The sequence below is a fragment of the Falco biarmicus genome, chromosome 2 (genome assembly GCF_023638135.1).
Source record: "Falco biarmicus isolate bFalBia1 chromosome 2, bFalBia1.pri, whole genome shotgun sequence".
Lineage (NCBI taxonomy): Eukaryota > Metazoa > Chordata > Aves > Falconiformes > Falconidae > Falco > Falco biarmicus.
The window spans coordinates 70918792-70946370 of record NC_079289.1 but is presented as its reverse complement, the minus strand read 5'-3'; the positions used below and the strand labels follow the sequence as shown (position 1 = coordinate 70946370).

Below are 27579 nucleotides of genomic sequence, written 5' to 3'. Positions count from 1 at the left end.
AGAAAATTCTGTATAAGCTACGATTAAGACATTAACAGAACCATTGTTTATTACTCAATTTTCTACCACAGCAACCAAGATCAGAGGTTTTTTCCTTTATACCCCTATGAAAACCTTATCTGGATCAAGTTGAGTCATAAGGAGTTTACAGATTTTCTGCAGGACTGCCTCCTAGGTGAGTTTTTCAAGAACTTGCAAATGTACTTTATTCAGCTCAGCTCTCTATGACCATCTCCTCCCCATTCACCACTTAAATCATTTCTGCACAAGTCAGTCTGGATTTTGTGTCTTACTATTTTGTTTTGGAGCTACAAGAAACCCATTTGTCTTTGAAAAGCTTAATTTCATTTCAAAGTAATTTTAAATATGTCCGTTTCGAGATCTCTGGGTTTGATGTTTTTCTTTTGTTTCAATATACTGTAATTTTTACATATTATTTGAACAATCCAAGGGATTATATACTATAAAATACGAAATTATGTACTGAGTGTTGCTGTCACAGGGATGGTTTGCTTCCACTGTGCAATGACTGGCAATTCATTCTGTATCCGTGTACGACTGCTGCAGAAGCCATGTAAGAGCTGGCTCCTGCAGCTAACCAAAAGTGTCCATGCAGAGTGGTGCGTGCCGTTGTTTGTGGCCTGAGCTGGCTGAATGTAAGCCAGGCTGGTCTGGATGTCAGGTAGTTGCATTAACTGTAAGTTCAGGGCTGTGTTGATAAGTCCTGCAGAGACAGCAGTTATGGTAAATGATCACGGTGTCACACCGCTGCAGTTTGAGTTTTCATATCAGAGCTGGCCTGCATCCTGGTAGCTCCAAGTGTAAGAGTAGGCAAGCAACTCTCCACACCCATCCATGCAGACATAACTCCTGAGGTTTTCACAAGGTCTTTTAATATTCCAGAGAGGGCATCAGTTCCCAAATGCTCTGTCTTCTCTGGGTTCTCAATTCGCCCTCTTGTTCTTTCTGTTAGATGAAATTCTACCTCTATCCTGATGCATGCCCAGACATCCATACCTTAGTTCAGACAGGCAAGGCTGACAGCTCTTGCGTTGCTGATGGGAGAACAGCACCTGGAAGAAGAGCAACTGATTCTTATTAAAAACAAACTTCTTCAAGAAAACAGATTACTTATTCAGGAGCCTCAGCTCAGGCCTCCTTGGTCCTCCAACCTATCATAGTTCCTCAACCAAGGCACCACTTCAGTTTTGAATCTTTTTGTACTCTGCTGTATAACAAAAAACTGGGATGTCTCACACTCAGCTATATCTCAGCTTATGCAGACTGGGATTTGGTAGGCACCGGATACAGTTTTGCAGGACAGTAAGACAAGGCCAGGTTAGCTGGGGCTAGTGGAAGGTGTTCCTGCCCATGGCAGAAGGGTTGGAACTAGATGACCTTTAAGGTCCCTTTCAACCCAAACCACTCTGTGATTCTACGATGACATGCTAGCCCAGTTAGGAAGAGCCAGCACTGGTAACTGCAGCCAAATCCTGAAGCATTGGCTGTATCCCATTTGCAGGACTGCTCAGCCCCACGCTGTCACTGAAGCCTCTTGCAGGAGCTATGTTACTCTTGTCCCACTCAGCTGGTGCCACTTCTCTCTTTTTCTGCCCTGACAGATCTAATATCTCCTCTGAAGGGTGAAAGGGAGGAGACAACACTCATGAGCTTTTCAGTTCTACAGACCCCACTCTTTCCCCCAGAGCTTATAGCACAAAAAGGTCAACACAGCACATTTTAAAAGCAGGTGTGGAGGTCACAAATAAACGTGGGGAGGTCACAAATAAACATGGAAGCTGAGGGATTAGACTCTTGAGGAATCTTACTAGTACAGCCTATAGACCTTGGAGCTAACCCTCACCCGTAAACATCTCTGTATTGCTTCTTGGGAGCCTTTATTTCCCAATGTGAGTGATGAGATAATAAGCACTTGGAGACATGTTAAAGTGATGTCAATCAGTTCACAGCAATAAAATACCAGGGAAGGTCTTTCTAAACCTACAAAGCTGCACCGTGAGAGTATACCCTAGTGTTTGGTCTCATAATTTTTTTTTCTTTTTTCCTATTTTAACATGCAGAACCGAAAGAGATGCTTGCCCACGGCAGCAAAGGGGAAGTTGGACAACAGTGAAAAGCCATAATTTATAAAATACAACCCAGAAACAGAAATGAAAGAGACAGCGGAAGACCAAAAAAGAAGTGCACACCCAAGAGCCTGTACCCAGAATGCCAGTACTAATGATAACATAGGCTACCTGAAAGGACAGGAAAATCCAGACATCCACCTACTCCTTCTTCATATCATGTAACATATGACTCAGTTAAGATGGAGAAAATATCTAGAGCTGTCTGAAGAGCAAAGAGAGGCAGCTAATCATCAAATTATTCTAGCTCTTCCAGAAGAGAGATTTTAAAAAGATGGAGAAGACACACCACAAGCACATAAAGCAGGAAGAAGCAGATGGAGGTGCTTTCAAATTTTAAGGCATTTAATCAAATTCTACCACCAGCATTTCATCCTGCCTCATCCTGCAAGTTGATCTCCATGCACAGATGTCTCTGACTTTGGTGTCCTTTGAGGATCAGGGGCCCAGGCAGCAACTGGAATCCACAGCGCCTGACGTGTGCCCTCTTTGCATGCTTCATCTGTTGCTCTGTTCAGCTTGTAAACTGAGATCAACAGCATCTCACAGAAATGCCCTCCTATGCCACAGGGATATCTGGGTTCCATATGCATTGGCAGGTAACCTGGGACTGAATAAACTCTGGCCCAGAATTTCAGGTGGAGGTGTCTGTGGCTGGGCTTCTGAATCTGCATGGAGACAACTGGATTAATGATCAAGTGTGCTGATCATTTTCCAATTGCCATGTAAATCACTCGTACTTCACCAGTCTGAGTATTAACTAATATCTTCTCACCCAGGCACGATACACATGATGCCCATCATTGCAATATCGTTGGATGCGCTCATCAGAAAAGATACACATAGATGAGCATACCACCATTTTTGTAGAGTCCCATTTAACTGAAAGAACAGATTTACAATGAAGTTTCAACACTCAGAAAAGCTTTAGGAACTTAAGAATGTAGTCTGTGTATCTTTGGGCTAAACAACATATTTGGTTACTCAGCACTCTGTTCAGGCCCATTCATTTAGTATTTCTTCCTCTTTTCTCTGCTTTCTAATGCATCAGTGGATTGCTTCTGCAGTTAAGGGTGCTTTTGCATTAGATGCCTCCTCTTCCAGCAGAAAATTTGACATACAGAATTTACAACACAATGAGCAGCTATCTAGCATGATATGTGGGTACCACACTATGATAGTGTGTCAGCAGTCTTGGTTTTCTACCAGACTGTCATTGAGAGGAGTTCTGCATTACAAAATTCTAGCATTGCTGAATCAGTGTGGAGTACGGGGGAATAAATATCACACACCTTGCTGTCACACCAAAATACCTATCAGCTACACCAGAAATTGTGCCAGGTCACCAAACGATGAGGCAGCAAAAGTACTGTACTGGTAGCAAAAGGGGGCTCTATTGCTGCATCCTTAGGGAACGAATCTGTAAAGTCTGGAGCATACTAGCAACGCATCTAAAAAAGACATGCTCCGACTGACAATATACTCTTATGCACAGAGCTAACCTGGTGTTGAAGTCTTCTGCTATCTTGGACTTTGTGGCAGGATCGAGCACTTTGTGCTGTATCTCCCAAGTCTGCTATGTCCCAGCATGTAGCACCACATGGGCACAGGGCACGAGGACACTGATAATGCGTTAGGTCAAGTAACAGTCTGTCACCCAACGCACAGTCTGCCACTATGCTATAGCTGCACAACATCCGTGTCTAGCCAGCCTCTAGGTGCCTTCACCTTTTATAGATCAAACCTATATGCCAGACACATCTAATTAGGTCATTCCAGATCAGACCAGCCCACTCTGTCTGGTGCCAGGATCACGGCAGCAGGGAGGAGCTAAGATACAGCAATTGCATGACATTGATGTAGCAGTAGGGAAACACGAAGCGGTGGTCAAATGAATGAAGCTAATGCTTACTGCATGCAACTTTCTGGGATGTAACCACAGCAACAGTTCACATTGTAGTTCACAGTAGTGACACTACAGCTAGCACTATTGACAGTAAAATACTGCATCATTTCTTTTATTAGAGGAAACCGGTAAACCAAAACCATACAGTGTGTCATGTTTTTTATCATGGCAAAGGTGAAAGCAGGCTCTTATTGGGCAAGTGTGTATCATGATGAGCCCGATCAGAAGGTGATCATCCCTTTCTCTCAGAAAGTAATGTGTGGATCATTACATTTAATTCATAAAATGTAAAAATCTTAAAGAAATGAAGGATATTTTTTCTCAATGGGTTAACAAAAATTTTATGACAAATCTTGGATTTTAATTTAGGTGAATGATCATATGAATGATTAAGTGAACAGAACATAGAAGTAAAACAAATAAAAAAGCAAATTTACCACTGTTTGTCTTGAAAATAGTCATTAAGTAAAAAGTAACAAGGGTTCACTGAAAATAAATCTTGTAGACAATCTTGAATATTAAAACCCCAATATATCATATCTACTCTATTTTATTCATGCACAAGTTTTGTAATGCCGCAAATAAAATGTTGGAAACTAAGCCCCCCAGTGACTTGAAGCTGGCATGGACAATGAAGCAGTGGAGTGAAGCCCCAAGCCACTTGTCCTCACTGCAGGGCTGCCTTCAGCACACAGGTCCAGCCCAGCACCAGAGCTGCAAATTATTGGCAAGTAAAAGACAAATCACAGATCCACAGGAAGGTAAACCCAGTTTTAGGGTGCTCAAAGATGTAGCCAAGTGATGCAAAGCACTGAAGTGATGCAAACTCATTTTGGCAGCTCAAGCTTATTGAAACATTTCTGAAAGCACAACTTTTCCCTAGCAGACTTGGTGCTGGTATGTGCACTGTTTCTGTGCAATCCATCATAATGTCAAGGCAAATGAGGCAATTTAAGGAACAGCAGCAAGAATTATCTGAAAGAGTGGTTTTATAGAGAAAGGTTAAAAGAGCTTAATACATCTAGTTTTGTTAAAGTAGAGGTAGATGGAGGCATGTCTCCAGCCAGCAAATGCTTAAGTAATGCAAACCTTAGGGATGGGGAGGAAATACTTGGGCTTATACATATGGGAACAAGTAGGAGCAAAAGAAAAGAAGGTGGGGAAATATTGAGTTTCAGAAAATCTTGTTGGCAGTGAAGAGCAGAGTTTGTGCAGATTTTTTAGAAGAAGTGGTGGGAGTTCTTTGTTATTTAAAAAATAATTTGAAAAATACTAATAAACAAGCTACCAGGACTAACTCTATACTAGCAGGAAAGTTGATTGGATGACCCAACAGCCTCCTCCCTCCCCATTTCTTTCTTTGCTTGGTTTATTTTCAACCAATTGACCATGTACAACAGCTAGTAAAAGCAAAGAGAAAGTAATGTGGGCACATTCATGACAGAAATCTCAATGCCAGTTTAAGAGACTCTATTTCCCACTGTGGGTTCCTGTCCTTCCAGCAGAGCCCGAGAAAGGGACCCCACGAACATCTCTCATTAATTCAAGTGCAACATCACCTGGTTTTGATCAGTGTCCTGCAGAAGAGGAAACCCCCTGCAGGAGAGACAAGGCAGTTCTAACATTTTATTACTGCTTTTGAAGCCTGTCAGGCAGATAACCTCTAACAAGTACCAGCAGTTGAAGACATTACGGCTTCTGACTAACATTCTGCTACTCTCCCAGTTCCTGCCTCCATAGCAAAGGTGGCAGGACAGAAATAACACATCTGTATTCTAGCAGTTCTGGGTTCTTGCCCAGAAAGACAGTACAAGCTATCAACAAAGGTAACTTCCGTGACAGTTAGATGCTGAAACATGGGTGTGCTTAGGAGGAATACTTTAAACTACCGTAGCTCAGTAAATGTCAGTCTTTAGTACACACCTTTCCACTGAAGGCAGACTGACCATACCTCTTCTGGTGTTAGTTACTCCCTTTTGGCAATCATGCTAAAAGTTGATTGTCAAAGCTGACAATGGTCGTAGAATTCAGAGTATGGCTCCCCATTTCAAAGTCTTTCTGATGCATTCTCCAGTAGAACAAGGCATTTCTTCATCTGAAAAGTCAGCTGTTGAACTTTATTGTCTAAGTATTCATGCAATTTCTGTTTACTGAAAAGTACATTTCTGTAAGAACTGTATTCTATGTCTCATGATCGCTTATTACAAGAAAGGGTTTTCTAGTATATAAATTGTTTTTTAAAAAACCTGTTCAATACTCAAGTAGTACTGCAATTTCCAAATGTTAATATTTATATGCACTGCATGCGTAAACCAAGCAACTTGAAGGGCCTCAAACATGTACGTAATAATATAACCCAGATTAAATCAGAAATAAATTAATGGAATTATTAATCATTTACAGACATTGAACCATATTGTATTGCTTTTTCCTGCACAGAAAACAGTGGGAGTTCTGGACAAAGATGAAAGGGAGAACATGTACTGTGAGCTATTTGTTTTCTACACATCTAATAATATCTTTTGGAAAAGACATTCTGTATATAGAACAATTAAAAACTCCCCATATTTTAATGCTGTAAGGTTTAAGATTCGTACACACCATAATGGTAGGACTCACAGTTGTTCTCTCATTTATACCATGGCCTTTTTTCCTTTTAATTTATTTATTTAATAGCACAGTTGGCATTTCCATTTTTACTCCAAGGCAGATTTTGCCATCCTTACATCTTAGTCTCATTAGAGCTCCCATTCATTTTAGTGGGTAAGATGCTCTACAGCATGAATTACAGCAAGAAAATCTGGCTGCTCAGTTGTGCATTACTGGATTTGAAATAGGAGAACTAGAAAAGAGCTGACTACTTTTTCCAAAAAAAAGTAACACATGTACAGCAGAAGCCTAGTTAAGAAGGTAAAATCAAAATAATACAGGGTCCACTGTAATTAAGAAGCAGCACTAACTGTTGTTTTGTCTTTCTGAGTTCTTAGATTTGATTGTGCTCTTTGATGGGCGTACCTATCCCCCACAGAAATCAACATGTGGGCTTGCACTCACAGAGGTGATCGGGCTTTGCATTTACTGTGGCTTGGGTTGTTCTGAGAACTGTGAACAGAGACCCATGCTCCTAAGTCACTGATTCATCCTTTTTCAATACAGTAGTCAAAAGGTTATGCAATTTGAAAGATTAGTAACTACACAGAAGCCTTCAACTTGATTCCTCACATGTCTTCTGGAAATCATCACTGTTGCCAGGAAAGGCTTTGACCCAATGTTTCCAACTCCATTTCTCCCTTGAAAATAAATCTTGTTGAGCTATGGCTGCAGCATCAACTACAGTACCCAGAATTTTGAAGCGTCTTGGGGGTGTTCTGACACAAAGAACAGTGTATGTTGTGATTGGGTAAGAGTCATAATATCATTACTATTTTTAGTTAGGCTGTGTGTTAGTCAGTACCTTAGAGACTTCGGATTTATAACGCTATCCAAATCTATTACACTGTTGCAACAGCTGAAATCCAACCACGTGTTCAAGCACTTCAAACCCAACGTGGTATGTTGCTCACGTAGGGAAATGAATGATTAAGGGACAGAGCATTGGTGCATACAGCTTTTTAGTCTAGAAAGCTAAGCCAGTCCATCAGTGCACAGAGACCATTTGTACCACAGACTCTTCCCTCTGCTGCTTTATTTAAGACCACTTTGGCAAGCTAGGGCTGCGATGCGATTCACCCTCTTATCAGCTGCCTTGCCAGGCTGCACGCCTGCTATCTCAGGGCCTTTCAGCACTGATGACACATACTCATTTGCCAGCGCAACACTATGTCCACCTGACTACCAACCTCATACTACCAACATGCCTTCTCCCCACCACGAAATCACTTCACGTGTTTCGCAAAGGCCCTAAGGCCACCCGTGTCACGGAAACGGAGAGTGACAGGTACAGAAAGAGATCTTTCCTCAACCGCGGCGGACGCGTGGTATCACGCCCTCGCTCCAGCACAGGGCCTCACATTACGCCTCAGGCGTGCAATACCTCCCCGTCCCCTGCTTTATTGCTGCCGAGGGTGCTGCGCGGCCGGGCCGGGCAGCGGGGGGCGGGCTCCCTCACTGGCAGGGCTGCTGGCCTCCCCGCCCCACAACATCCTGGGCCTCCAGCAGGGCGGGAAGCCAAGGCATGGGAAAAGGACGCAAACATCGGAAAGAAACGTGCCAACCCGGCACTCCGCGAGGAACAGCCCGCCCTCCGCCGCGGTCCTGCGCGCGGCCGCCCTCCCGCCGCCATCTTGAGTGTGGGCAGAAGCACCGGCGCCCTCCATAAGGAAACAGTAACACCGGCAACCCAACTCTTCGAGAGACGAGGACAGCACCGAAGAGGCGGGATGACCCCACGACGAACAGTCAGCACCTACAGAAAACCTAGAATATCAGTTAAAAAAAAAAAATAATAAAACAAACCAAAACGAGCCATTTCCCGAACCCCCTGCCTCAGACAGGGACAAGAGGCGTCTTGCCCACACTTAAAATGGCAGCCGCTTCCGCCCTGGACCGGTAACTCCGCCCCCGCAGGCAGGGCGCGGGGCGGGGCGGGGCGGGGCGGCACCCCAGGTACACGCCTCGGTGCGTGCGCGCGCGCGCGGCGCCGGCCCACACCCCCACTCCCCCCGCCCGCTGGTGACACACGCGTCAGGAGACGCAGCGCGCTGCGGGGTGCCCGCCTCCCCGGCCCGGCCCCGCCCCGCCCCTTCCCCCGCCCCTCCCCGAGGTCCTCCGCGCGCGCGCCGCGGCCCGGCCGGAGACACGGCGGACCCGCACCGGCTGCGGCAGCGCGATGACGGCGCGGCGGGAGGCGGCGGCGCCCGGCTGCCCCGGCTGCCCGTTCCCTCGCGCCGGCAGCTGGGCAGCCGCCTGGCGGGGCGCGGCGCTGCGCCTGGCGCTGGCGGTGCTCCTCCACACGGCCCGGGCCGAGAAGGAAGGTGAGACCCAGGTTTCCCGTCCCTTCGCCTCCTTCACCCCCTCCGGCGGTGGCTGCGGGGCTGTTGGCGGTGGCGGCGGGGGGGGGGGGGTGCCGCGGACGCGACGGGTGTGTGCGGGCGGGCGGCCGGTGAGGCGCCCGGCCTCGTCGCCCCTTCCCCCTCGGCGGGGCCGCCGGGTCCCGCTGCCCGCCGTACGGCTGCCGCGGGGGAGCCGCGGGCGCTGCCCTCCCTTCGCCCCGCTGCCGGCGTGCGTGTGTGTGCGGTGGCGGGGGGCAGCCGCCGGCCTGCGGGCGAACTTGGTGGGGCCTCTCCTCCCTGACAGCGGCGGGGATGGACCGGGGCTGCCCTTTAAAAAGGAGAGAGGGGAAGGCGGTGGGGGAGCGTTCTGGCGTGGAGCTGGTTTCCCGGCGGCAGGCTTCCAGCGGGGGAGCGAGCCAAGCCAAACAGCCGGGCAGACCTGCCTGGGGACGGGCAGCGCGGCGCGCTGGGCTGTGACAGCGAGACCCCCGGCCGCCCCCAACCTCTGACAGGTGCCGGACGCCTTCCGAGGCCCACGGTCTCTTCTCCAAACTTAAACAAAGTCAAACGGGGGAGTTTTTAACTTTTTGCGTCTTTGATTTTTGGCACGTTGTCTTTTCATTGTGGTTTAACAAGGAAAAAAAAAAAGCCCCGAGCGAAACACCTCAGCGTATTCTGTAGTATTGCTGAGAACGGCTTTCAAGCATTTCCAGGGTGCAGACTCGTGGTCTGCTTAAAAGCGTGTCTGTGTGGCAGTGTTAACAGGCAGCAGATAAATGTAATGTGGTACAGAAGTAGGTGAAACGGATTTACTTCGGCTGACATGAGAATTTACCTTTCAAGCAAGTTGCTGTACTGGAAGGAGATTGAAATGTGTCAGGCCAGATGAGGTCCAAGAGGATGAAACAGTAAGAATAATAATAAAAAAAAAAAGAGTAAGAAGGGTGTGGAATAGTTTAGTGAGGAGGCTGCAGTTCTGTCTCTAGACCAGACTTGAGGGAAGAAATGCATGCTAATAATGCAGGTATCAGAATAAATTTAGATATGCCTTTCATTTTCTAATGAAGGGCTCAATTTGAGTAATTTCCATATAACTTGTTTTTACAAATAAGGTGATGTTGATATTAAGGTGATTAAAAAAACCCCACAGTTTTGTGTCACAGCTTACTCTTGCTCACTTGGCTTTTTCTTCAGAGAATTTAACATTTAGAAAGCATCGTGAAGAAAGATACATATTTAAAGTCCGACAGTTCAGCTTGTAGTGTCTTGAGGTACTAGAAGAGTTCCAATGCTTCAGAAATACCTATTTTTAACTCTGATTTTGGTTGCATTCCTTTAAAGGTGATAGCTTTTATGAGTTGATAAGCTCCATCAGTGATGTTATAAAGGGATGGGTTTGATGGAGTTGATTCGTGCCCTGAAAGTTGTGACAGCTGGGGCCATGGTTTGGCTTTGTTCATTTGGGAAGGAGATACTGGGTTTTTTTCTGTGGACTTCCTTGGCATTCCTAGATAAACAAAGGCAGGTTTTAGATTCAGAGTTTGAACGGATGTGATTGAAGTCCTTCAAGAAAATGGAATAGTTTGTACTGATACCATTTCCTTCTATTGATATAGTCTATTACTTAAAATCTATCCCAGCAACATTTCTGTCATTTTCAAAGAGTGAACTTGATTCTCATACAGAATACAGATTTTTTTTTCTGTCTTCTCTGATTTCTGACACTCATTTTTCTTCCCAAGTTTCCTGCTGCTTGAGTGTAGTCTGAGTGGTACATTTAAGTTCATTAATAAATCTTGGTTTAGTGTTTTGGCTTTTTGGTGTTCTGCGGTTGCTGGGTTTTTTAAATTCATGTTTTATCGTTGTCTTAGAAGAATTCTAGATGATCTGCATTTGTGTTTCACATGTTGGAAAGTGTTGTCTTGGAGTCTTCCTTTTTCTGGGTGCAATGCCTCTCTATACCCTGCATAAAAGAACAATGGAGTTTTAAAGCAAGACAAAGTTGAAAGTGACTTGGGAGATCCAGTCCCACTGATCTGAAACAACAATCTGAGTGCCAGTCTGCAAGGGACAGTAACTGAGTATAGAAGAGCAAGGACCAGCTTCGACAGTGGGCCTTTCAACCAAGGTCTAAATGAAAACTGAGATCAAAACGAAACAGTACTTCATAAGAAAGGAGGGGATAGTGTTTCAGGCTCTGTCCTTCAGTGCCTTAGCCTCTACCAGGTTATGTCAAGTTAAACATAGTAAGACACAGTTCAGAAAAAATAATCTGGAAGTAAGGAAATAGCTAGGAATAGCCTTTCCATCTCCCAAATGTGGACATATGTGTTTCATTACAGCTGCAGGAAGGAAGCTATGGAGAGGGATTAGAATTGAGGTTGTGCATTCTTTTTCCTGTACTATTTCTACAGTGATGGGTCAAAGGTGACTGTAGTGCAGCATATATTCCTGAGAAATTGCTGGATGCAGAAAAAAATTGATAGCAGGTGCTCAGGTGAGTGATAGGAGTGAGAGAAGAATAGAACAGAGTATCGCAAAAGAAAGTAAAAAATTGAAGGTGGAGGACACTACTTTCCTCTTACCTTGCATGTACATGAGGAGAAACTGGGGGAAAGATGGAACTGATGCACAAAAGAGTGTGCTGGCTTCATGCTTCTACAGAGAAGGAGCAGTAAGCAGTTCTTTATGGAGCTGTCATGAGCAGGAAGATTATTGATGCTGCAGTATTCCAGATTGACATGACTGCTTCTAGTCCCCAAACTTAAAGAGTTTGAGGGTAAAATTGTAAGCTAAACAGCTTTGCTGCCATTTGTCTAACAGCAAAAAGGAAAACTGAAATCCTTTGTGTATACAGGCTGTAAATCAAGCTCCTGGGGAACAGTGATATTGCTGTATACTTTCTCTGTGCTAGAGAAATAAAACTTGTGGAAACTATCTGGTATGTGAACAAATATGAAAGTAGATAAAACTGCATGTGGACCAGCCAAAAACCCTTCTATTTCAAACATCAATTTCAGACTAAACACTGATGTGCGACTTTTTTGGGGGTTGGGTTTGGTTTGGTTTTTAATGTTGTTTCATTTGTTTTGGTTTGTCTAGCTGGGTCCTCATTGCCCATGTGTTGCTGAAGAATGAGTAAGACTGAGAAGGTTGTAAAATTTTTTGTTTGTTTCTTTCACTTAGGATGTGAACCCATGACAAAAGAATAACATGGCAGGAAAAAAAATTCTGCATCCTTGCCATTTAGGAGGGGCAAGAATAAATTAAGAGTTTCTTTTGCAAATGCATATGATTTTCAGGCTTTTTGTAGGCTCATCCTTTCCTAGTGTAATTATGTTCTGTGTTGCCGCGTGGATTGAGGACTTTCAGTTTATATTTGAGTGTTTTTGTTTTGTTTTGGTTTTTATTTGCTTTGGGGTTTGTTTTTATTTTTTAGTTGTTGGGGCTTTTGGGAGAGGGCACAACAGCCATCTGGGTTTCAGTTGAAGGAAGCCATAGTAATGCCGTGAACGCAGTGGTCAGCGAAATGTTTTGAAGACAAATGTCCAACATCGCTATGCTTTTTTACATGAGAACTGGTTTTTGTTTCTTCCTTTATTTATATTCATTTATGTTTATTTTTATTTTAAAAATCTTTATTTCTTACAACAGTGATTTATTTTTTTTTTAGTAACTTTTTATTTGGCCAGCTGGCTGAGAGCCTGCACTTCTGATAGTGCTTTTGCCTACCCACATGCTCACAAGATTGGTGCAATTAGAACAGGGTTGATGTTTCAGCTAGGTTTATTCCCCAACTGTAACTTCTGAAGTTGTATCTTAGTGCTGGATCTGGGAAAAATTTCTATTTAAACATCTAAAATCTGAGGTCGTGGAAGACTTGAAGGGAGATGTGTCATTAGAACAGTGCACTGGGATGCTGGAGTCCTGGTTCCATTTTTATCGTTTTGTCTAATTTCAGGCAAGTAGCTTTTCCTTTTTGCTTTATAACATTATCTAAAATGGCAATCGAGGATACTCTGTATGAATGTTGGAAGTAAACTAATGTTGGAAGGTGATGTGCGAGAAAGCTTATATGTTTAAAATAATGTGATAAAACCCCCTCTTCACATATACTGCCTGTTTGTCATATCCTGCTGTCAGAACTAATATATAGCATGCTACTGTTTATTTTAATGCTAATGTTTTGACCCTGACATAAATCAAAATGTGATCCAGAAAGTATGACCTCAAACTGAAAACACTCTAGCAGCTGAAGCAGCACATCAGAATCATGAACAGTGTGAGGGAAAAACAGTGAATAAAAATTGACTGTGCTATCTCACTGAAACTGAAGTATGGGAGAGCTGATGAGGTTTGCACTATGTCTTTGTTTTCATGAATGATAAGTATTAACCATGTGTCTCATGCTTGTCTGCAAAATCTTTGGGCTAAATTAAATATAACAAAACATTGCAATGGACAGGAACTGGAGACCCCATGTTCTTCACGACTTTCTGTGTAATCACAAAATGGTTGCTATTCCCTCCTCTGCATCCCTTTCTCCCTCACCAGTGCCCAGTTACATGGCATGTGTGAGGCACACTGAGGTACTCTCACCTGCAGAGGTCAGTTGAAGGATAGCATGCTGCAGTTCAGGGCCTTGGATTGTAAACTCTTGAGGGAACTTGCTATGTATTTGTATAGTGCCTAACATGATGAAGCCCCTCTGAAGTTTGCAGAAGTCTGGAGGTGCTGCTTTATTTAAAGCTTTCAGCTGTGATTTTTGGGATTGTTGTGGTTTAACCCCAGCCAGCAACGGTACCACACAGCCACTCGCTCACTGCCCCCTACCCTGGTGGGATGGGGAGGAGTATCAGAAAAAGGTAAAACCTGTGGGTTGAGGTAGGAACAGTGTAATAATTGAAATAAAGTAAAAATAATAATAGCAACAATAATAATTGTAATGAAGAGGAGAGGGGAATAAAGTCCAAGAGGGCGAAAACCCCTCCAACAACCCAAAAAACCAGGTGATGCACAACACAGTTGCTCACCACCCACTGACCAAGGCCCAGCCAGTCCCCGAGCAGTGACCAGCAGGCCCCAGCCAACTCGCCTCAGTTTATATACTGAGTGTGATGTTCTGTGGTATGGAATATCCCTTTGGCTCATTCAGGTCAGCTGTCCCAGCTGTGTCCCCTCCCAGCTTCTTGTGCCCCTCCTCCCTGCAGACCATGGGAAACTTGAAAAGTCCTTGATTTAGAGTGAGCATTACTTAGTGACAACTAAAACATCAGTGTGTTATCAACATTACTCTCATACTAAATCCAAAACACAGCGCTGTACCAGCTACTGAGAAGAAAATTAACTCTATCCCAGCCAAAACCAGGACAGGAATTGATTGCCAGTATTGCAACATGGGTTACTTTGAGTCATTTGGATACATTTCTGCAAGTTAAAATTTTAGCTGTTTGCAGTAAAGCTTGGATGTTTGCTGTGTGTCACTTTATTTCAAAACCTACCCGGTTTTGCTGTGCTTAAAATGAGACATGTTATGATTCCATGGTGTGATTTACTAAGTTTGTAAGTATAAAGAATCTTTCAAACTGTAAACTTAGTAAATCACCTGGGAGTCTAACAGTGAATGGTGGATGTTGTGGTTCATGCATAACCAGCAGCGTAAGTTCTGTGACTGAAGTGCAGGCTAGAACCAGTTTGGTTTGTTCCTGTGTATGTGGGTTTGGCAAGAATAAAAGTCAATAAAGATCCATTTTATTTCTCTTGCTAGTAACTGCTATCCAGTGTGGTGCTTCTGACTTTGTCAGTCTACAGCATGAACTCACCTGGATGTAACAGGAGCTGTGAGAAGGTGTCTTTTTTTTTTTTTTTTTTTTTTTTCCCTTCCTCCCCCCCTCCTTTCTAAAAGACAGCATTTGAAATAAATCTGCAGTCTTCATGGTAGTAAGTGGGGGTGCTTGGATCCAGGCTGGGTAACACCTTGAGCAGCCTGCTCTGACTGGCTCCCTCTCTGAGCTGGCGGCTGGGCTGGAGGCCTCTGGGATCGTTTCCAGCTTGCGTTATCCTGTACTTCCAAAAGGTGAGCGCACCGGGTGCTTATTACAGAAGCAACTGATTCAGTCCATTTGCTTGTGGTAGTTGCCAAATTTGAGCTTAAACTACAGTTATTTTAAAAATCCTTTCTGTTTTTTTCTAAAAAATTGTGTTAGTATTTCAGCATTTTTTATTATTAATACCAAGACAGAGGATGCAGAATTTCTTCTTGCACAGGAATAATATCAGTGCATTGCTGGAATAGCCTTTATTTTTGTGATTTACTTGTTTGGCATTAGTAACCTAGTTTGTTAATTTGGAAGTAGGAACATAGTTCAACTTAGTTTGCCTGCTGTCACCCACTTTTCTTATATGGAGGAATTGTTAACAGTCAAGATAACGAGGCAGTAATTCTGCTCACCACCAGCTTCCCTTTTTCAGTTTCCTAAAGCTTGTAAATTGAAAACGTAGGTGCCTGATTTAGGAAATCAAAGGAACCAATGACCATGAGAGTTAAAGGAGAGGTATTTATCTTTCTAGTCATAAATACAGGCAAAGAATAATTCTGTGCCAGATATGGGTTTGTTAGAAGCAGCTGGTAAAATTTTAACATGTGATGCAGGAATGTTGGGTATTTCTGTTTTCTGAACTGTTTACACAGAATAATTAGTGATTTACTGACTGTAGTGAGGATGTGATGCAGCATCTGCATTTAATGCTTTTAAAATCTGTTTTTAACATTTTCTGGTAAGCAGGCTTGGATAACTTGTGCTCTGGAATATTAAAGGGACTAAACCAGGACTGTGCGCATTTGCGTTCTCTTTTTTAAAAACCCTGGATGTAATGGCGCAATAGCAAAGAGCTGAAGGATTGCAATGTAATTCCACTCTCTGGAAAGGAAAAAAAAATAGTTTTACAGTACTTTGAGATTTCCCTGCTACACTTCCCAGATCTATCTTCTCACTGAGACTATCATAGAAGCATTTTTAATACCTCTCCTACTGCCTGGCATACATAGCAGTAGAGAACCATCTGAGAATTACTGGAGTTTTACTGGAGTTATTGAACTGGTTTTAAGGATACCAAATTACCAAATAAATTGTAATGGAAGGAGGTGTACAGGAATGAAACTATGTACCTAACAGCTCCTTCTGTCTACCTACTGTATAAAGTTACAAAATGTTATTTAAAAGAACTGTTTAGCTGACTCAGTACAACATGCTTAGGTTTCTAAAGTTACTTGGTCAGTTTATGCATTGACTAATCTTCATAAAGCAATCTGTTTTAATGATGACTTAAGGCTTATCTGAGGGTTTTTTCAGTTGAACATAGATCTATGTTGGACTGTAAAGATCTGGTATAATAGAATGTGCACATTAAGTTAACATTAAGACTTTTAAAAGTTACTTAAACTTAAAAAAATCCCAAGCAACCCTTGGTTATAGGTGTTTTTTTGAAGTTATTTAAGTCAGGACATACAGCTAGTAGTGATGTTGAACAGATTAAATCACCATTTGAGGGAGTGATGATAGCATAGGAGACAAAGTTGTAGATGAGCATGGTACTGGTTTAAGTAATTTGAAACACTAAACCTCTTACGTACCCACTGTTCATCAACTTGACATTTTAGATCCATAGATCTGAAGTAAAATGGGATCCTTGTAGAAGAGGGTGGTAGTGGGGAAAAAAAAAAAGACTGAGAATCTGTCAAAGAGGAGGTTTCTAAAGAGGGAATTTTAGCTTTTGAAAACGGAAAGCTTTCTCATTTTCTTATAGGTACTCTGTTGGAAACATCTCAAAGTAGTTTCCTCAGTGTGAAATTGGATGGCTTCAGCATAACTTGGTATGACTGGCTTATGAATTTTCTTTATTTTTGTGATAAGGTGCAGATAAGGTCCAGATAATGCCTGGCTTAGATTGAGAATGGTAGAAGATACTGATATTGAGATAGAATATGAGAAATCAGCTATTTTTCATGACATCTGCTTCCACTAGGGGATTTTTGGGTCCCCCATATGAGTTGTTGATATAGTATGTTAAGTGAATTTAAAACCTGGTTATCTGAAGCTTGTAAATAAATATGAAATCATCTAGCAATACAGAAAAGTTCTTAATGAATCAGTTATTTGCACCGGAATAATGTACAAATATTGGTGGGTGGAATTTGTAGATAATGATAAAAACTATCCAGGCAACTAGATAAACTCTAGGGTGTTTGGGTTTGGTTTATTCCCAGCAGTGGGTTCATACTGTACTTTGGAGGGTGGTTACAAGGGGTTCTTCCTGGCTCTATTCTGGGACCTGTCCTGCTTAGTATCTTTGTTGTATCATATCTGGGGAGCAGTTGGTATGCTCAAGGGCAGGGCTGTGTTTCAGAGTTCTAAACAGGACAGAGCAATGAACTGACAGGACCTCCATGAAACACAAAAAAGGACAAAGAGAAAGCCCTTCATATGGGACAGAAGAAATACTTGCAGGGGATATAAGTTGGAAATGCTATAAATGAGTCAGCAATGTGCCTTGGCAGCATACAGAGTGTAGCCATGAGACTGAACAAAGTGATTATTCCTGTTTACTCAGCACTTAGTAGACCACACCTAAACCACGGCATCCGGTTCTGCTGTCCCACTGGAAGGCTGCAAAGATGGTCGGTGGATGCATGACCTAACGAAAAGAGGCTAAGGAACCCAAAGCTGTGTGGAGATGAGGCTTTGGAGGGACCTCGTGGCAGCCTGCTGGTATCAAAGTAGATTTTATGAAAGAAATTGAACCAGACTCCTCACGGAGATGCATGGCAGGAGCCTGAGAGACAATTATCATAATATTAACCAGGGAAAGTTTGTTTTGGTCTGTGATGATCTGAGTAAGAAAGGCACTCGGACTCTGTGAAATATCATTGAAAGTGCTATTTATTAGAGCTAACATTACGACGAGAATAATATAGGTGATCTTGCATCTTGAGTTGCGCAGCATCAAAAAGGCCTCCTGTCCTTGTGCAGCATACTGTGCAGACCCCGTGCATAGAAAGGGTTACCCCATGTTGGTCCTTCAACCTATTTTGGATTTCCTTGCAAGAAAACAACTCTATTCCTAAGTTCTATTGTCAAGCAGAAAGGATGCTTGGATGAGAACTTCTGGCTGGCTTTTAGATAAAAGCAAGGCCACCCAGGTGGCATAATTGCCGGTACCAAGTGGGAGCTGCCTGCAGGCTCCTCTGTTAGAGTGAGCTGGCTGAGCTCATCCTGCAGCCCAGTACAGGCCTGAAAGCCAGCCTGTACATGCAGCACAGCAGAGACACGGGTCTACTCAGGTTAGCTCTTGCATAGATCACTGAGTCCTCAAAGGATTACGGTCTTTTGGTCAGGATTGCTACAATATTCTAGCTGGAGATAATGAGACCATATTTCACCGTGGGGACAGTCAGGGACTGAAGCAGATTCTCTAGAGGGGTTGTGAAATCTCTTGACTTTGGAGGTTTTCAAGGCCCTGCTAAACAAAAGCCTAAGCAACTTTGTCCCGGTTCAGTATTCACCGTGCTTCAGCAGAAGGTTGAGCTAGATGACATCTTCAGGTGCATTCCACACTAAATTGCTCTGTCTCTGTGTTTTGGGTCTCCCTCGTGATCTTTAAAGCTTGGTTGGATGTTGCAGTTTTGTTTGTCACAACTGACTGGAATAACCATAAGACAGGAGAATTTTGGGTTTCCACATAACTCCATGGTGAAATCAGTGCTATGGTTGTAGTAATTTAGATACAATTTAGGTAGAAGTGGAGTTGTAACGGGATCCAGGATGTTTTGCCTGTCGCTGCAGCACTAAAGAAACATGGTCACAGAATAAAAGGAAAAACTTTGTTGGCCATTCCTTGTTTCTGTAGTTCTGCATCACATAGGCTTTATTTGTCCCCTAGTTTTCGTTCTTTCTCTTGAAAAATTTATTTCAACAAGAATATTTGTATCCCATCTTTCATGCAAAGGATAATATAGCCATTAGTTTCCATCTTTGCTAGCTGCTGGTAATATGACAATAAATTGAATTGTGGTTGACATGTTAATATACAAGATGTATTAAAGTAATACTTAACAATCTGCACAACTCATATATCAGAGGGAATGTTGAGAGATCTGGATATTGAATGTTGCCAAGTTTGGCTGTTCCTTTCTTGCCACAGAGGATATAGAATACTTGGTCCTTACTGGAAACCATTTCCTTCTTCTATGTTTGCTTTGGTGTTCTGAATCTGTGTGTAACATCAGTCTGTGGAGCCAGCAATGAGCAGACTAGAGGTACCAGAAATGACCATTATCTAGTGAGACCCTTGCCCCCAGCCACCTCCTACTTAATTCAGTGATAGAAAGCCCTGAGACTGCACTTGTCCTCTGAGTTGTTGCTCCTAAATATAAGAAGATAAGGAGGGTGTGTGTGTGTAACTTTTATATAGGTGCTTTCATATCATCATATAGCTTATCAGTTGCCTTTCTTGTAGCTTACCTAGGTCATGATCTGCCCATATAGCTTTGGCTAAACTGTGTCTTCCAAAATAATGAAAAGATGAATGAATTCCTTGGTTTTAGGGAAACCTGGTTATATCTGATGCTGGAGGAGAGATCATTGTCATTGACAGAGACTGAATCTTCGCAGGTGAAGTTACTCTGCCAGTGAGTACTACTGAATATCATTATTTGATAGAGGAAAGACTGGAACAAACCTCCAGTTCATCTGGGAAAATTTGGTCAGAGCACCAGTACTTGATAAGTCCCATGAATTTTTCCTTTGATTAAATTGAATTTCTCTAGGGAAAAAGACATTAGAGTAAGGAACTCAGAAATTGAATAATAATAATAAAAAATATTTAGCATTATGTAACTGTCCTTTAAAAGTACCTGTATTGGAAAAAGAACTCCTAATGCTGAAGGGCCATTTGATTTATCAAAGGTGTGCATATTTAGGCTGAGACTTGGTGCTGGGCATGTTGAAGTAGAAATGAGAGGTTATTTGTGAGTGAAGACTGTTTTAGTTAAGGGGCAACTTAGTGATGTGGGGTGATTGCAGTCTTTAAAGTAGAATTAGGTGTCTCTCCAAAACATATTTTGTAACTAAGCCTAAGGGTTTGGGATTATTGGGTGAAACTGTGATCTGTGTTGTGCAGGGTGTCAACCCAGGTCATCACAGCAGTTTCTGAAAAAGTCTGGCCAGAAGAGATTGTTTATTTACTTCTGAGGTAACTGCTTCCAAGGTATTTTGGGTAGCTGAACTGAATTTCTGCAGTTATAAACATACTGAAGCTTTTCATTTCCGAATACCTACATGCACCTTTAATTTCTTATTAATGTTTTTGGATTTTTTTCCCTAAAAATGGAATTCACCTGTTTTGTTTCATTCTTCTTGCCCTATATTTTATCTCCTTTCAAAACTTGCTGCAGTTGTTCTTCTCCACCCATTTCTTTTCTGGCTTTATCAGACATTGCGGCCAGCTTTTTCCTGCTGGCTGGTGTCCCCACGTGGCAAGTCAACAGACTGCTTTGCTGATCCATCAATAAGGAGCATTACCGCCACATCACTAACACTAGGGCTTTAACAGAGGCTTTTTCTACCTTTTCTTGACCTTCGATTGTTGTATTTATAGACTTGGTATGGTAGCTGATGAAGCATTATCTTGCTGCTGTTAACTTGTCCCCCAAGCTCAACAGCTAGTTCCAGTGGATGCTGTAGTAACAGTTGCCCTGTGAGCACTGAGAGGGGGTGGATGCTGTGCTCCTCCCTCCCTATGATTCTTCTCTCCAGTTGTAATTTAGTCTTAACCAAGTTGAAAGTGTTATGCAGCAAAATCGAAGTTAACGTGCTGCCTAAGTTCCCCTGTTCTATAAATTCATGTAGTCCCACCCTGATAAGGGTCTGAAGAAAAAAAAAGGTGGGGGAGGGGCAGATCAGGGCAGGGGGGAGAGCTGAGCTCTGTCACTCAGCAGGGCACTGTTTCTGTGTCATAACATTGGTTAAGGTGAGTGATACAGTGCATTCTTTGTAGCAGGTAGCAAGGTGGGAGTAGGGCATTGAAAACCAAGCGTTGTCCACCAAGCAGAAGCTGTAGCTCGTACCTGATGGCATTCACATTGCCAGCAAGATGCTGAAATGTTGTGGGGTATCTGTCTGATGCTGTTGTCTTCCTGTTCTGTGGGGTTTTTTGAAAACCCTGAAAATCCCATCCTTCTTCCTCATTTCTACAGTGTAGAGAACAATTCTTGTGCTCTGTGTAGGTTTATTAAGGCCATTAATTGGCCTGGATATGTCTTTGAAGTAGCTATTTGCACTGTGTTGGCACAACTCATTTTTTTGAGTAACTGGGTTTTGTGGGTCTGTTCAGTGGCTAATTTCATATGAGTGCAAGTTTGGAAGGCTGATGTTAACGTAATAGTTACAATTATTGTCAGTTAATGCATTGTTCTCCTGAGGCTGCAGAATCTATGAACTGTCATTTCTTGTAAACTACATATTAAATGTTTCTATATGCTGAAAAGGTTAGAATTCCAGTAAGTCCGTGTTATCCTTGCACGCGTCAACTTGCAGTGCTACACGGGTAGTAACACTTATTGCCACAATTAGAAGTTTCTGAGCTAAAATTTGAGAACTGAAGTGTGATGATGATCTAAGAATAGTTTAGAGGGGCTGCTGCTTTTCCCCTCTGTCCTTGCAGGACAGATTATCTTGGCTTTGAGGCTAGTTCCAATTAATTTTATGCCTGTACAAGCTCACTAACAACAAATACACAGAACTGTAACCTAATCTAGCATATTGACACTTTAAAATATTTAAAATTGACATCATTAGAAAGAATAAAAAGCCATAAATGGTATGGCCCAAAGCCAGAAAAAAAGGATGCTATTTGCAGATATTGCATTTCTCTTTAACTTTCTTTTAAAATTTTCCCTCTCTTTGATTCATGAGAAGATTTCACAACTGTCAGAAGTGTTGCTTTCTGTGGCTTAAAAATAATGTATGCTAAAGTCTTTCTCCAGATGAATTGTTTCTCCTTTCTCTCTCTCTCTCTCTCTCTTTTAATTTATTTAAAAACATGTATTCTCATTCATACCTCCTATAAAATCTTCAGGAAAAAACCAGGATTAGATACTACTTTCTTGGAAGCATTTTGGAGCCAGCAATTATATGTCTTTGGAGGAATAAATGAAATTATTAAAATGTTTTAAAATAAAGCAGCAACTTAAGGCAAATGTTTTAGTAAGTGTTTTAAAGCATCTAGCAACTTTTAACATAGTATTTGGCTTAAAAAAATTTTTAAGTGAAGTTTTATGATATTTATTGCTACCATCTGGAATTGATGGTTTTGGTCAATGGCTCTAGCTCAAGTGGATGGAGATGCAGATTTCTATAAGGTGGAAATACAGACTAAGTACAGAATAGGCACCTGAGAATAAAGGTATTTGAATAAATGATTCTCTTTTCTATCCATCTCAATCTGAAGTAATTTTCTTAGAAAAAAATGAATAAAAGGAAACTGCTAGGTGTAGTATGTGTTACCTTCAGTGAGCTTTTTTTGTTTCTAGGTATGTTTCTGTAGTTTCATTGCAAGGATATATCTATTACACAACCCGTCCGATCAGTGCAAACTCCATAAAAGGAACCTTCCAGCAGTTGCACCATTTTCTGAAGTGTGAAACTAATGGCATGAGGCAAATGTGTGTGTGAACGGCAGCTTCAGGATGGAGACCTGCTTTCTTCCTTTCTCAAACTCAGTGGTAGCTTCGGTGTCTGGGGACTGTGTTCTCAATCAGGATCATGCTGTCACTTTCTGTTTTGTGGCTGGGTTTAAAAACTGAATTCCTAAAAATCCGCATCAACCTTAGCTAAGGGGAAGAGAGATGAGTGGATGAATGCAGTGTGACAGCTCTCCTGGCTAGGAAAGTGCTTTGCTGTGTAAATAAGCTTGTCTTGTATCTGAAGTCAGAAATGATACAGGAGTAAGCTAGTGAAAGAGGTATATGCAGACTTATTTGGGTAACAGTGTATACACTCAAATTTACACTCAAATTTGTGCTGTTGTGTGCAGTAAAATATAAATTATTTGAAGACCTTCACCACCCACCCCACCCACCCACCCGCCACTGTGGAGCAGTGAGTTGTGCACTTGGGTATTGCAGTGCGAAGTGATTTACTGTCTCTGTTAAGCTTGTATTAAGTTGGGCATAGGTTGGTGCATATGTATGGATTATGTAAAGTCATAAAATAATTTTTTACAATCAGTAGTACAAAATGAGGTTTTTAATGAAAATTCTATCTTTTTATTATTTAGCTAATAGATTGCTTTTTCATTTCACATGATGACTAAAGTGCGTTGTCTAGGAATATTTCTATTTCAACTCTAATATGTAACCAGAAGATTAAAATTTGGCAAGCTGGCTTTTTCAGGAATGGTAATTAGGGGTTTTAATAAAAAAGATTTAATAATGTTTCTATGTAAAAATACTTCAAAATGACTGATTTTTGCATGTGATCTTTACTACTTTGTGTGTCTTTACTGTCTTAGTTGTGATGGCCCTTCCTGAGGTCTGTTGGAAAAAATTACTAAATTTCCCTTTGTTATGGACAACTGGAAAAGAAACAAGTGAATTTGCTATGTAAGTGCAAGAGGATTTATGTGGAAAGGAAGCCTGTTGGCTGGTAATCCTTTCTTGGAGCCTCTTGCCTGAGATCGCCAGCTCATAGGAGAATGACTTTTACATTTCCAGAGAACAGTCACCTGTTTGGACATAGGCAGACATTCAAGCTGATGGCTATGCTGACTCTCCTGTCTTGGAAAATAGGCCTGTCTTTAAACAGCATTTATTGTGTTGAACGCTGAACTGGGGTGTGTTTCTTGAGGCTCCCCAGACTTTTATATTCTTGAATACAATGATAATGGTTGCTTGCACTGTGGCATAATACTGGTTTTCTTTATCTGTGGGGTATTTAATTTTTTACAGTGTCATTTTCCTTTCATAAATGCTGTTATATCATTATATATCCACCTACCTCTATTTCACATGCTGCTTAGTTTTCCACTCTTCAGGATGGTTGAAACTGTGTGATTGCACATAAGCAGTTAATTGAGTCAAAGCTATAAAACCAACTTGTACAGTTTTAGTTGTGCTGTGTTTAACCAGTAGTGATACAAATGCTGTAATTACAATTGCATAGACAGAAGTGAATGACATTTAGCACATTGTAATTGGCTCGTGGTTATAGTTACCTAGAAGTGAGCTTAGTTATTAAATCAAAGCGTTAAAAACTGGACTTTAAAAAACTTAGTGTAAATTAGGAGAGGTTTAAATAATCAATCTGGCCCTATTTTAGTAAGTTGGGGCACTATTTCCAGAATTTGGAGAAAATTCATAGACTAGCTGATATATATTGTATAAATATAGCTTATAAGAAAATTAGAAAATTGGTTTAGACAAGAGTTAAGGGAGAAAACAGTTCTTGCAAGTATGTGAGAGGATATGTAATGATTAACATAAAAAAATGATTTTTATTTAAAAAAAATCTGTTTAATTAAAAAAAACAACTGTGTTATGGAGTAAGAACTAAGTAATATTTCAGAATAGTGTTTTTATAAGCATGTATGCCAGAATATGCATTCCTGTTGAAATGAAGAAATTGACAGTGCCTATATGAAAGAAAAATGTGCAAAGCCATCTTAAAAATTAGATCTCAGAGTAGGCCTTATAACCTGTAAACCATGGAGAATTTTTTTATAATTGTGCACCAAGAGTCTTGGCATATTCAGTGGTCTCGCATTACATGCAAACTTAGTCTGTTATGTGTAATTTGAGCACCTCTAAAGACTGGTGTTGGCTAAAATGATTTTGATAGTAAGTTCTGGTTTATTTTAGAGACCTGTAGGATTTTAAAATTTTCTTCTTGTTATTTGTTGCTTTGTTCATCTGTACTTTTCTTATTTTAAGCTCAAATATAAAAGGCTTGGAACAGAGACAGTTAAAATAGGAATATATTTGAGCAAAACTTGGCTGCGAGCTATATAAACTTGTGAAAAGATGCTGCTTAAGCTTTGAGGAATTTAAGTGAATTCAATGTCTGTTTAGGGCACTATTGTTTCCGTTTTTACTACTTTAGGTGTTTACCATCAAGTACTGTGATGTTATTGGAAAGGGCAGGGGAAAGGATTTAGAAATCTACTGGTAATAACGACTGGATAGTGTTTTTTGCTGTTCCAGAAAGCTGTGCTTTAGGGGGTTAGGGGTTATGGCTGTGGTTGTGGGTTTTGTATTGTTATTTTTTTAAAGAGTTTGGAAAAGCTTAGAAAATGCTCTCCCTAGAAAAAGGTGTTTTGGAGCCAGTGGAAAGACTTAGATTTATAGATTTTTCTGATACCTTTCATGTGCTTTTCATACAAAAGCTGACTTAATAAAAAAAGTTGCCTTTTAAATGCTTGCAAATTGAAAACAAGCAGAAAATGAAACTTCTATTTTTATTGGGTTTAGTGGTGGGGTTTTTTTATATTTTTAGTGTTTGCTGTTGCTTATATCACTTCTGTTAATAGTGACGTATTGTCTGAAAAGAGGAAACCAGGATATGCAAGCTAGAAGCTGGAAAAAATTGACCCTGAAATCACTTAATATCCAAGTAGTGAGACTGAAATTGTCACAGATTCTCATGAGTCTCATAAATTTGCATCTTGTGGGATCTTGGAAGGATAAAGTTTTTCTGCTGAGAGGGATCTGTGTATATCTCTTAGAAGAAAATACCTGCTCAGCATAGGTGAGGAGGAATGGAGACGGTGATTCTTCTGGCTTAGAAATCTATACATGTGAAGCTTAATCCTTTTCCTTCTTTGGGCTGTGAACATGCTAATAACATGTAAAGTTTGACTAATAACTATTCTAAGCAGTCTTCAGGGCTTCAATTGCCTGTAGGGTCAGGAAGAAATTATTTTCCTAAGGTGTAATTTGGCTTCTTGGCTGCTGATTTGTGCGGTGGCAGATCACGCTGGGACAGCTGAGATGCTTCCTACCCCAAATGTTATGTTGTGCCCCTCTCATAGCAGTTGCCAGTCATGTGGCAGGGGTGACTGAAATGGCAGTCGGCAGGTCTTAATTTGCTGCAGTTTACTATTCCAGAGTATCAAAGTATTGGCTACAGTATTAGACTGATGGTAGAGCATGATGATATCAGCCCAGACTTTGGGAAGTTTTTCCAGAAGAAATTGTTAGGGACTTTGCAGAAACAGTCATCTTCCTCTGTAGCATGGGGAATGGTTCACCTAATAAAGCATGCCCAAGTGATCTCATACTTAATTGCTTGCAGAGTCTTTTGGCATTGTTAATAACCTATTCTCTATTGGTGACATACATATTTTGTGTAAAAGGATAGAGAAGACTATTTTTGGACTGGCACTGCAGAAGTTTATGAATTTACTTAGCTCAGGTAGTACGAGTGCTTCTAATTCTGGAGTGGGCAAATACCCAGAAGGAAGTGTGCTCTTCTTTGGGCACTGTGTGCATTTCACTTTGAAGAAGCCTTTGTCCTCTCTGTGGTCCATATTGGACAGTTTGAGAGCTGTTCTTACAGGGATTTGGGTGATTCTTTATGACTCATCAGTGGAGCTTTTTTAAAATGTAGTAGGCTTTGCCTTATTTGAATGAGGTGACTCGTTGCTTCATCCTGAATTGAGAGTCTGAGAAGTCAGTTGCAAAAACAGGCTTTCAGCTCACAAAGGTGTAGGTATTTACTTGGAATTTCCTTGCTTTGATGAAATAATTGATAAAGTAGAAGCAAAGACTTGAAAGTTAGTCTAAAACAAAGTGAAGGGTATAACCACAGAAACTTCATCACAGTCTCACTTGAGAAGTGACTGCTGTGAAATGGCCAGCCGCCAAACTTTGCCGTGCATCAGACTTCACCTGGCACTAACTGTCATCTGCTCTCTAAAAACATTTCTTAAATGATGTAATGATGAATGGCACTTCTATTTAACAATGTCATCCACTCAGAATGTTCTGTGACATCTGTTGCTTTGTTCGTAAGCTGCCGCAAAGACGAAGTAACTGAAGAGTGGCTGAGAAAGTGTTTGGGGTTTACAGAAGGGCTGCCTGCATTCAAGCTGCTTGTGTAGAAAGTTTTGGCTAGTTTCTGTGAGCGTCTGTGTGTGCTAGCCTTGTGGAAGAACCGTTGCTACTTTCTGCTCTTTGTATCTACAGTGTATCGTTTAAAACAGGGGAGAAGTGTTAGGAAAATACTAAGAATTTGTGATTTGATTAAATCCGCTTTTAAGTTTTACTCGTTGGTAGATATGAATATAAAAAGCCTTTTCCTAATGATTTTTTTGTTTGTGCCTGATGTCACAGTCAAGTGCTGTTTTCTTTGTTTCCAAAACAGAAAGCTAGAAAACAAAAGAAGTCAAAAAGCCCAACCTCAGAGGTGCAGTTCTTTTTGACTATTAGGAAGGTGCGCTTGTATAGATAAAATCTTTTTTAAAATTGTCATCATTAAATTTG

General features: G+C 41.5%; 1 protein-coding gene and 2 long non-coding RNA genes across 3 annotated transcripts in view; 2 read left to right on the top strand and 1 right to left on the bottom strand.

Annotated features, from left to right (window-relative positions):
- The window catches only part of LOC130144202 (uncharacterized), a 33540-nt gene extending 29331 nt beyond the window's left edge, over window positions 1-4209 (top strand). The window contains exon 3 of the long non-coding RNA XR_008820047.1: window positions 2082-4209. This is a non-coding gene — a long non-coding RNA (uncharacterized LOC130144202). The remainder of the gene's footprint in view (window positions 1-2081) is intronic.
- LOC130144203 (uncharacterized) lies at window positions 24-8554 on the bottom strand. Its single transcript, XR_008820053.1, has 2 exons — window positions 5977-8554; window positions 24-1073 (listed from the first exon to the last, which is right to left on the bottom strand). It is a non-coding gene; the product is annotated as an uncharacterized LOC130144203 (long non-coding RNA).
- A 259-nt stretch (window positions 8555-8813) lies between these two features.
- TMEM131 (transmembrane protein 131) overlaps window positions 8814-27579 on the top strand; it is a 103308-nt gene continuing 84542 nt past the window's right edge. Inside the window, exon 1 of the mRNA XM_056327476.1 lies at window positions 8814-9026. Coding sequence (XP_056183451.1) covers window positions 8882-9026 — 145 coding nt within the window. The 5' untranslated portion in view covers window positions 8814-8881. The remainder of the gene's footprint in view (window positions 9027-27579) is intronic.